General features: G+C 35.7%; 1 protein-coding gene across 1 annotated transcript in view; it reads left to right on the top strand.

Annotated features, from left to right (window-relative positions):
• Positions 1–12069, top strand: part of LOC141517257 (all-trans-retinol dehydrogenase [NAD(+)] ADH7-like) — a 34886-nt gene that overhangs the window by 364 nt on the left and 22453 nt on the right. The window contains exons 2-3 of the mRNA XM_074228090.1: positions 4983–5084; positions 9845–9983. Of these exons, the coding sequence (XP_074084191.1) occupies positions 4983–5084; positions 9845–9983 (241 nt within the window). The remainder of the gene's footprint in view (positions 1–4982; positions 5085–9844; positions 9984–12069) is intronic.

Below are 12069 nucleotides of genomic sequence, written 5' to 3'. Positions count from 1 at the left end.
GGAGCCGGGAGTACCTGAGTCAAATCCGGCCTCAGACACTTAATAATTACCTAGCTGTGTGGCTTTGGGCAAGCTACTTAACCCCATTGCCTTGCAAAAAAATATTCCTAAAAAAAAAGGAAAAAAAAGGAGGGAAAATGAAGACTATAAACAGAATGACCATGGGGAGGGACAGACTTGCTACAGTGTTTTAGTAGTATTAGAAGGAATATGATTAATATCTAGACTAATTAACTAGAAAATTAACACTTTTTGCTCTCAATTCCATATTGAGTAAATAGTGGTATTTAAAGCATGCTGTGCTAAGATTAAAGATAAGAGCTTAAGGATGTGATTTTGATTTTTACTGGTTACCAGTGTGAGAATAAGAAGGAAAGATGACTCTGTTCAAGGACTTGTTTGTATGAATAAAACAGTGACTGAGCATATAGATAGAGCAGAAACTGAAACAGAATTCTGAAACTTTCAGAATGGTAATCTGATATAGTCTATTTAATTCCATGGATTTTTTTCTCAGAAGAATATTTTAAAATGAATAACAAAATACAAAGAATAACAATTTTTAATGAAGTGTAATTATCAAAATGTGAAAAAATAAAAGACCACTCTTAAAAGTCAAGGACCTTTGAAGAGTGTTATAGTAATCCAAGTTTTCCTGGTTATTAAATATAATTCTCACAAAACTGTGAGGACCACTTTACAAATGTATTAATTGAATTAGAAGGTAATTGCTCAAAAGGAGAAACATTACTTATGTCAGGTCTTCAATCATTTTTCTGTCTCTGTCTCTTGGTGACCTCACTTGGAGTGGTTTGCCAGTTCATTTTCCAACTCATTTTATAGATGAGGATATTGAGGCAAATAAGGATAAGTGACTTGCCCAGGGTCACCCAGCTAGATCTGCTGTCACATCTGAGCTCCATTCCAAACCCAGCACTCCCTGCATTATGGTGCCACAGCGGTCTTCTGTTTACAGTCACAGAATTAATAAGCAGACTTATGCCAACAATATTCTGAACCTAACTTGTTCTTCTTTCAACACTCCATGTTATTTCCAAATATCTTGGAAGTACTGAAGCTCTTTTAATCATTAGAGATTGGTTCAGTTTAAAAAAAGAACTTGGCTATTTATTTGATAAAATGGTCCCAGAAAGTCTAGAAGGACTTGAAACTTAAGAATATCTCAAAGGACTAACCAAATATTGCTAACAATCGCTATATCTGTAATTATCTTCAATGCTGTCAACAAAATCAGTGAATTATTTTCTCTATTTTGTCATTCAGCACTCTGTCTAAAGTAACTTTTCCATTCCTATTTCATAAATGCTTTTTATGCCAGACACAGTTTTAATTTTTTGTTACAACCATCCTCAAATATAATCTTAACTTTTAGAGTCCAAAATTATTGTGAATGACCTGGAATGGAGATTGTACATTAATTTTGAGATTGATTCATAAACATATGAACTAAATGAAGCTGACCTCTTCACCCTTAACTCTTTTGTTTGTTTGTTTTTCACCTTTAACTCTTATACTAAATTTTATAATTTTCAATTTACTTACTCTGTTCAGTTTCATCTTCATGTAAATGAACATAGATAGAGATTTGTGAACCTATTCAATGATAGTTCCTAAAGCTTACTAGTCTTCCTCTGCTTGGGTTTGTAAATAAAGGAATAAGACATTCACTAGAATACAGGTGGAAGGACTCACCTGCACAGAAGAGAAAAAGAATACGATCCGCTATCTGGCTGCCAGCACCACAAAACAAGCCACAGTGACTTGGTCTGAGACTTCCAGCCATGAGAAATGTTTTATCTTCTGTCTTTTTGCCTTTTTCCACCTTGCACTAAAGCACCAAATCTAAAAGTCTTCCATGTTTCTAATATGTGTATCTCATTTTCCTTGCTTTCAACTTCCCCTCTCTTTCAGTCTTGTGGGAATTTCCCCTACAAGTTCTCTGAATTCTGCTTTCAAATATGCTCCCCTACTGCCATCAGACATACCCAAGTCTCCCCCCTTCCTGGGGGGGGGGAAACCCCCCAAAATAAAAAACCATACCTTCATTTGATCCTTTCTTCCTCACTAATTATCTTCCAATACTTCTGCCTTTTTTTTAGGGTTTTTTTTTTGCAAGGCAAATGGGGTTAAGTGGCTTGCCCAAGGCCACACGGCTAGGTGATTATTAAGTGTCTGAGACCAGATTTGAACCCAGGTACTCCTGACTCCAGGGCCGGTACTTTATCCACTGTGCCACCTAGCCGCCCTACTTCTACCTTTTGTGGCTAAATTCCTTGAAAAGGCCATCTACAATGATCATCTTTTTCTCCCCTCTCACTTACTTCTTAACCTGTTGCATCCCAGTCTTAGCATTTCGCTCCAAAGTTACCAACCATTTCTTAGATGCTAAATTCAATAGTTTTTCTGAGTTCTCTTTTTCAACTTCTCTGCAGCCTTTGCCACTGTGGATCACTCTCTCCTAATTGTCTCTTCTCTTCAGGTTTTTAGGACACCCCTCTTTCCTGGGTTGCTTCCTACTAATCAGATTTTTCAGTCTCCTTTGCTGGATTCTTATCCAGATCATATTCTCTAACCTTAAGTTTTCCACGGAGTTCAGTCTTGATCCCTCTTCTCCTTGTACACCATTTCACTTGGGGATAGCATCAATGCCCATAGATTTAATTACCTTCCCTTTGCTAGTAATTTCTTATATAATATTTATATATATTATTTAATCATTTATAGTTATAATTATTTTATTTACCTATAATTTATCTATTGTCCCCCAAACTCTCTGTTCATCTTCAGGCTTACATCTTCAAGCATTTTAAATTAAATTTCCAGTATATGTCTTAAACTCAACATGTCCAAAAGAGAACTTAATATCTTTCCCTCAACCCCCCCCCCCCATTTCCCCTAATACTGTAGAGGGCATCACTATCCTCCCATCCCTCAGGCTCACAACTTAAGAGTAATTCTTGACTCCTCACTATTTATCTCTGTCCATATCCACTATATAGCCAATACCTATCATTTCACCTTTGTCACATTTCTAAGTATACCTCCTTCTCTCCTATGACACTGCTACCACTCTGATGCCATTCCTGGACTATTGCAATAGCCTGTGATAGGTCTGCCTGCCTCAAGTATCTCCCTACTCCAACCCATCCTTCATTCAGTCATTAAATTGATCTTCCTAAAGCACAGTTAAATCAGATCACACTGATCCTGGTCAATAACCTCTAGTGGCTCCAGGATCAAATAGAAAACCTTCTGTTTGGCCTTCAAAGCCCTTCCTAACCTAGGCCTCTCCTACCTTTCCAGGTTTTAATTATACTTTCCACCTGAAGTGATACTGGTTTCCTTACAGTTCCATTAAGAAGACACTTGTCTTTCAGTTCAAGATATTTTTTCTTCCTGCCCCTCATTCCTGGAAAGTTCTCCCTTCTCATCTTGTCCCCACTTCCTTGGCTTCCTTTAAGTACAAACTACAATCTCTTCTCCAGGAAGCCTTTCCCATCTCCTGAGTCTAGAGTCTCCTCTCCTTTAATTATTTCCCATTTATCCTGCATATAGTTCATTTGTATATATTTGCTTATTGACTTTCCCGTGAGATTGTATGCTCCTTGAGGGTGAGGACTGTCTTCATTTTTTTTTTTTTTGTATCCTCAGGATTTAGCATAGCAGATATTTAATAAGTAGGGATTGATTAGTTTTTAGAGTTAGTTTTTATAATCCAGAATCGATTAATTGCAAGATTTCATTTTATAACCTGGAACTGCTAAAACAGATCCAAGATCGCTTAGTACAACCCACATTAGTTCCCTTTCTCTTCCTTCCAAGGATTCATCATCCCTTAGCACAATGTATCTTTGAAGACACCATACTCCTTTTATGGGTAGAAATTGTGGTCATAAGAGACCAGGAGAGGGAAAATCTCCATTGAAGTGGATCAGGAGACAGAAAAACCAGAATGTAGAATGAGGGTCAGGACTAGGAATTCAGACCTCCACCAGCACAGTCACTCCAGTACCTCAAGGACTAGGAAGGAGGGTTAGCGCAGCAAGTCACTGACATTCTAGTATGAGTCAGTTGCCAGTGCTTGGTTCCATACAGTGTATTCTTCATTATTTTTCCCCAAGTCTTTCCCATAGCCTCTTCCAACACTTCATGATGCAGGGCCGCTTTAGCAACCAACTAATATAGAGGAAGTCTATGACATCTTCCCACCTGAGTTTCTGATTCCTCTGATACCTTCTTTTGCCAGGGCAGTAGCTATCATCTCTCTCACACTACTATTCTCTGGTCTGCAAAGCAGCACTCCATCTAGACTACAAACAATTCTGGGGTCCCAAAATAGCTATCACTATACTGTGATCAAATGTCCAATTGTTCAATTTCTGGGAGGCAAAAAAGCTAATTGAATGAATTCACACTTTAAGTTAGTGACTCATACCCAATTTTTGCCTTAAAAACAAAGATTCTCCTTAATCTAACTTCATCTCTAATTGGTAAGTACTGTATCAGATAGCTTAACATAAAGAAGCCAAGGAAAATCCTCTAAGTCCTTTGAACTTAGAGACTTCCATCTGGTAGATCAGCCCTACCAAGGAGTCATCTCCCAGGGTTAACTCTTGTAGTTATTTCTAATTTGTAGTCTCTTCTCTTTCTTCCACTTTTGACTACAAGTCTCTTTTTCCTTTCTCCCAGTGAGTCTCATACCAATGGCTCCAAACTTCTAAGAAACAGGTACTTCTTCAAAGTATTTTGGTAATCTGTAATTTGCAGTTTTATAATTTATGCAGTTTTATAATTTAATGAGAATGCATAGAAAACGTTCTGGGCTTGATGGATTATAATGCTTAACAACCCGCCCTGATAGAATGCTTCTTGTGCTAGATGTTCCCTGGCTTATGGTAGGCAAATGATCAGGAGTTATGGACATAAGAACATGCCACACTTGTTTTTGCTATTTTGTTCAGGTGATCAAATGCAAAGCTGCTGTGTTGTGGGGCCTGAACCAACCCTTTTCCATAGAGGAAGTGGAAGTTGCCCCACCAAAAGCCTATGAAGTTCGAGTTAAGGTACTGAAATGCTTAATTCGTTTTTTCCAATTACAGAAACATAATTTTCAACATTAATTTTTGTAAGATTTTGAGTTCCAAATTTTTCTTCCTCTCTCCCTTTTCACCCTTCTCCCTATGACAACATGTACAATCATGTGAAACATTTCCCTATGAGTCATGTTGTGAAAGAAGAATCAGAACAAAAGGAAAAAATCCATGAGAAAGGAAAAACAAAATGAAAAAAAGTGAAAATAGTATACTTTAATCTGCATTCAGACTTTATAATTCTTTCTCTGGATGTGGATGGCCTTTTCCATAAAAAGACTTTTAAAATTGTTGTATTGCTAAGAAGAGATAAGTCTAACATTGTTGATCATTACATAATGTTACTGTTAATGTGTACAATGTTCTCCTGGTTCTACTCATTTCACTCAGCATCAATTCATTTAAGTCATTCCAGGTTTTTCTGAAATCATCTGCTCTTGATTTCTTATGGAAGAATAGTATTCTATTACATCATATACCACTTGTTCACCCATTACCCAATTGATGGAGATCCCCTCAATTTCTAATTCGTCACTACAACAAATTAGTTCAAGTGGGTCTTTTTCCTTTTTTTTTTTTAATGATCTCTTTGGGATACAGACCTAATAATGCTATTGATGAATCAAAGGGTATATTCTTTAGGTGTAGTTCCAAATTGCTCTCCAGAATGTATGGATCACTTCACACTCCACCATCAGTGGATTAGTGACTCAGTTTTCCCACATCCCCTCTGACATTTCTCATTTTCCTTTTCTGATATATTAGGTTAATCTGTTAGGTGTGAGGGAATAACTCAAAGTTGTTTAAATTTGCATTTCTCTAATTGATAATGATTTAGAGCATTTTTATATGACTCTAGATAGTTTTAATTTCTTTGTCTGAAAAAATGCCTGTTCATATCCTTTGACTAATTATTAATTGAGGAATGATTTGTATTTTATGAATTTGGCTTAGTCCTTTATATATTTTAGAGATGAGACTTTTATAAGAAACACTAGTGAAAATTGTTTCCTAACTTTCTGTTTTCCTTTGAATCTTGATTGCATTGGTTGTTTGTGCAAAACCTTTTTAATTTAATGTAGTCAAAACTAACCATTCTGCATTTTAAAATGTTCTCTATGTTTGATCATAAATTTTTCCCCCTCTCCAGAGATCAGACAGATAAACTATGCTCCCCTAAATGGCTTATGGTAACCCGCTTTATGCCTATGAAATTCTTAATTCTCAATTCCTTTAAGAGAATACTGGATATTTTTTTGTTGTTGTTATAGGAAACGCTCAAAGAGGAACCTTTTTCCACCAATGAGATTGACACCTGCTCTATATTTCAGGGTCTCCAAAGATGCTTGGGAGCACTAAGTAGTTCAATGACTGCCCAGGCTCACAGAGTCTCAGTGTGCTAGAGAGAAACTGGCACTGGAGACTTGAAGTGATCCCAAGTATAATACCGTTCCAAACATGCCAAGCCTGAAAATCTCATATTGTTAGGTTATCCCTTTCATAGGACAACTGGTATCCCACTGACATGGTTAACCAGTTCTTAAATCTCTGTAGCTGCCAATATTACTATTGTTAAATTATTCCAAGTGTTTCTCAGTTATCATAGAGAGTTGTTTGATAGTGAAATGAGCACAAACAGACCCCTGTACATAGCAGCAACGATATTATCTGATGACAAACTGTGAATGATTCAGCTATTCTCAACAATATAATGATCCAAGACAATCCCAAAGGACTAATGATGAGGGATACTATCTGCCTCTAGAGAAAGAATTGATAGTGTTTGAAAGTAGACTGAAGCATGTCATTTTTCATCTTTCAGTTTTTTCTTTTATTCCAGTCTTCTGGTACAAAATGACTAAAATGGAAATGTTTTACATAATTGTACATCTATAGCCTATATATAATTATTTACAGTTTCAAGGAGGGGGTGAGGAAAGAGAGGGAGGGATAGGTTTTGGAATTCAAAACTTTATAAAAATGTTTTTAAAATAGGAATGTTAAAATTGTTTTATATATAATTGGGAGAAAAATAAAATTGTATTAAAAATAAAAATTTTAAAATATGTTTGCAAACCCCATGGATGAGATAAATGCAGACAAACCTATAGCATCATGACCCCCCAAAGGTCTCTGGACCAATTCTCTAGATGTGCAAGAGTAAGAGATATAAGGATCAGATGGAAATAGATTTCTCCATTTTTGCCATATTATATCATATTTGGAGAATCTAATAGGTCTCTGGAGTATTGCATTATAACCAATTTAATTCTATACCAATTTAATTTTAGATCAATTTCTAAGTGCTCTTCTTCCTTTCTCTCCCCCCATCCCTCTTGCCTTCCATTCCTTCCCCCACCTCTTTCCTCACCCCTCCTCTGTCTCTGTCTCTCTCTCTTTGTCTCTCTGTCTCTCTCTGTCTGTCTCTCTCTGTGCATGTGTGTGTGTCTGTCTCTGTCTCTGTCTCTGTCTCTGTCTCTCTCTCTCTCTCTCTCTCTCTCTCTCTCTCTCTCCCCCCTCCCCCCCCACCCTCTTCATTAATATCAGGCGAGACCTATATCAGGTTCATGTATACTTTCCCAGGTAGTTTGCCTCGGAAAGTTAGAAAGGCAAGGTAGTCATAAAGGCGATCCAGGGAAGTCCTCAAGTTGGAGATTCCAGAAATGAATCCTTCCAAAAACCCCTGTCCAATGATGATATTGTGCCAATTGCATTGAGCCCTGGAACAATGCAGCACCCCCTGGCAGAAATTTGTACCCACTCTAAACAGTTTGACCTAGCCAGTCACACAGGATGCTTAGGGGATAAGGAATGCCAGCTATGTGGATTATGCCATTTAGTCAGAGGGATGCCTTATCTTATAAGAATTCATTCAATATAAATATACATAGAGATATCTGTACATACACACATACACATAGATACAAAATACATCTCAGACACCACAGAAAATGCTTGAATTGATTCTGGAACTAAGTAGGAGGAGGAAGGCAAATTGGATTGCTTCCAAGAATTTACAATGCTATTTACAAATACCTAACTTTTACTAGGAGAAAAAAAAAGACAATCTTTTGAAAAGATTGTCAAGGCAGCTAGTTGCTATAGTGGAAGGGTTCTATAAAAATCCCACCCTCCGACTAACTGTGTGACTCTAGACAAGTCATTTAACCTCTGTGTTGTCCCCTCTCTCCGGTTCTGTCCTGGACCCTCTCTTCATTTCTCTTTGTTCTTTTACTTGATTTTTTCATCTGCTTCTAAAGGTTCAGTTATCTCAACATATGACTTCCAGATCACTCGTCTCAAGTTTAAGCTCATGTCACCAACTAATTTGAAACAAAGATGTGCTGATTACATAGTAAAAGCTAGGAATAGCCCCTATGGGCTCCATTAGGACCCCAAGGCATCAGGTTTGGAGTAAGCAGGAGGACATAGACATATAACATGGTGGACAGGTGGGAGGCAATCTACATTGTTGGCAGCAGAGCTGATCAATGAGATCCCATTTCCACTTAAGATATTTGAGCAAGACGTTGACATCTTTCTCTTTCCAGTTATATATTTATTGAGCAAGCACTGTAATGTATTCTGAATAAATTATTTCTTCCAAAATCTTCTACAACTAGGCTAGCCATTAAGTTTTTCTGTTGCTTGAAATTAGGAACACATTATTAGGAACTCTGTTCTCTATCCTTGCTTCCCTTACCCCACTTATCTTATCAGTCCTCCAAAGCTTTATATTCACTTTAATGCATATTTTGTCTTTCCTTGTTTGTATCTATGTTTTTATCCCTCAGTGAAATGTAAACTCTTGAGGACAGGGACAGGGTTTGTTTTCCTTCAATTTTATATTTCTGGCAATGTGTCCTTCATATGGTGGGAATTTAATAAATTCTTATTGAATTGGCTTGACCTTTATAAAAGAAGATATACTCTTACAATTGAAGATATTTCTCCTTTGCAAGAATAAGAATAATAAATTTACATAAAATCATGCTAATTTATTAATACTCTTTTTATTAATAAATTATAATCCTGCATTCCTTGAATAGTGACTTAACCTCCAAAAATATTTCCTAATTCCATTTGTGGCCATGTTTCATGGTGCATCTTCCAAAAATTTAAGTCTTTACCTTTATATTGTGTATAGCATCACTGTAAATTTCAATTTAACTTTTCACTCTTCCCTAAAAACAGTATTTGGATCAAAGATGCTTTTGGAGTACCTAGCCTGGCATTGGGATTATTGATACTAGAAAGACCTGTCTTACTAGTAATGCTAGTAATATTAGTAATACTAGTAAGTTCCTTTGCTGACCTACCTCTCTGAGTCATCCCTTGATTTGTTTAAGATGACTCAAAGAAGTAGGTCAGCAGAGAAAGGGGTTTACTAGTATCACTAATATTTAATAGCAAAAAAATAAGATAAGATATTATCATATGGTCCTTTGTTGAGGTGATCAATCAGACCTTAGCTGGTTTCCCTATCTAAACATTGCATTTCATTTCATGTGAATGTGATGACCTCACTGGGTAATACTCTCTCAAAATATCAACTCCTACAGAATAGGAACATTTTGCTAAATGGTAGGCAAAACACCCAAAACAATGTAAGCACTAAGAGAATCATCTCTATGTAAACAGTAGTCAGTCAAGAATGATCTAAATATCCCCTTCCTTCTATTTTGAATTTCCCACCACTCCCTGGTTTCAGTTGCCTTTCTCTTTCTATGTAGATTTTGGTCACAGGAATATGTCGCACAGATAACAATGCAACCATAGGAGTCATGCCTGCTAAGTTTCCGGTAATTGCAGGACATGAAGCAGTTGGAATTGTAGAAAGTATTGGAGAAGGAGTGACTACAGTGAAACCAGGTGAGGAAGGGGTTTTAACATGGGGTCTGTGAATTTGTTTTTCTAAATATGTTGATAAATATTTCAAAATCATTTGGTTTCCTCAAAACATTTTTCTGAAAATAGATCTATGAACTTTACCATACTGGCAAGGTACATAAATACATAAATTAAGAATCTTGTGAAGTATGGGAATATTGGGTGGATACAAGTAATAAATGAAAATAATGGGAATAGATCACCCTTTGTCTTTGAACAGGGATCTTATTTACAGCAATTTGATGGCTTTCATTTTTACAGCATAATCATGAGAACAGATTAAAAACTGAATCTAATCTAAAAGAATGTAAGTTAAAGAACAAATCATAGAAGTAATAAATAATTTCATTAAAGAAAATGATAATGATGAGACCATATATCTAAATCTACATGGTGTTGCAAAGGCAATAATCAAAGGAAAATTAATATCTCTAAATGCTTAGTAAAATTGAGAAAGAATAGACCAACGATTTGGGTATGCAGTTTAAAAAAAAAAACTAGAAAAAGAACAAATAAAAAATCCTCAATTGAACATCAAATTGGAAAGCTTAAAAATTAAAGGTGAGATTAATAAAAGTGAGTATAAAAATAATTATCAAAACTATCTGGTAATTTCCAAGAAATAGAAAGGTGAATCAGTTGAACAAAGTAGACATACAAGACACAGTAGCAATTCATAGCAGTAAACGTGTGTGACAAATTATTGACAAGTTTTGGAGATAAAAATTGATTATTTGGCAAAAATTGTTGGGAAAGCAGGAAAGTGGTCTGGCAAAAATAGGACATAAATCAAAATCTTCTACCATTTGCCAAGATGAGGTCAAAATAGATACATGACCCAATTTTAAAGGGAGATATTACAAGAAAATTTGAAGAACATGAAATAGATTACTTGTCAGACTTACAGATAGACCAATGATTTATGATGAAACAAGAGATGGACCATATCATGAAGTGTAAAATGTATAATTTCAATTACATTAAATTAAAATGTTTTTGTACAAATAAAACCAAAGTAGCCAAGATTACAAGAAAACAGAACAATGGAAGAAAAATTATATATATAGTTTCTCAGATAAAGGTCTCATATCTCAAATATATAAAGAACTTGTTCAAATTGAAATGAATATGAATCATTCCCCAGTTGTGAATGGTAAAAGGATATGAATAGGCAGTTTTATTATAAAGAAATCAAAACAATTTGTAGTCATATGAAAAATGCTAGAAATCATTATTGATTAGAAAAATACAATTTCAACTTTGAGATATAATCTTACACCTATCAGACTGACTAAAACGATTGAAGGGAAAGTGATAAATATTGGAGGGAATGTAGAAAAATTGGGCACTAATTCACTATTGGTGGAAGTGAGAACTGATCCAACCAATTTATTTTCCTTTCATGTGCAAAGATAGTTTTTCAACATTCATCCTTTTGCAAACTTTTGAGTTCCACATCTACCCTTCCTTCCCTCCCTTCTCCCCCATGACAACAAGCAATCTGATACAGTTTGTTCATGTACAATTATGTGTAACATATTTTCATATTAATCATGTTGTGAAAGAAGAATAGATCCAAGGGGGGGGGGAATGAAGAAGAAAGAAAAACTATAAAAGAAGTTTTAAAAAGTGAACATAGTATGCTTTGCCCTGCATTCAGATCCATAGTCTTTGGCTGTGGATGACATTTTCCTTAACGGGTCTGTCAGAATTTTCCTTTATCACTGAACTGCTGAGAGAAGTTGTATCTATTATGTTGATCATCTCACAATGTTGCTATTAATGTGTACACTGTTCTCCTGGTTCTACTCAATTCACTCAGCAACAGTTTATTCAAGTCTTTCTATGCTTTTCTGAAGATAAATCACTCATGATTTCTTACAATAGTATTTCATAGCATTCATATCCCCTAGATTGTACAGGCATTCCCCAGTTGATGAACATCCTCTCAATTTCTAATTCTTTGCCACTATAAAAGAGTTACTATAAATATTTTTCCATGTGTTTTTTTCTTTATGTTCTCTTTGGGATATAGACCAAGTAGTGGTATTACTGTGATCCAGCCATT

This window comes from Macrotis lagotis, chromosome 3, assembly GCF_037893015.1.
Source record: "Macrotis lagotis isolate mMagLag1 chromosome 3, bilby.v1.9.chrom.fasta, whole genome shotgun sequence".
NCBI classification, from domain to species: Eukaryota; Metazoa; Chordata; class Mammalia; order Peramelemorphia; family Peramelidae; genus Macrotis; species Macrotis lagotis.
The sequence above is the reverse complement of the archived record's forward strand: the minus strand, read 5'-3'. Positions and strand labels throughout refer to the sequence as shown.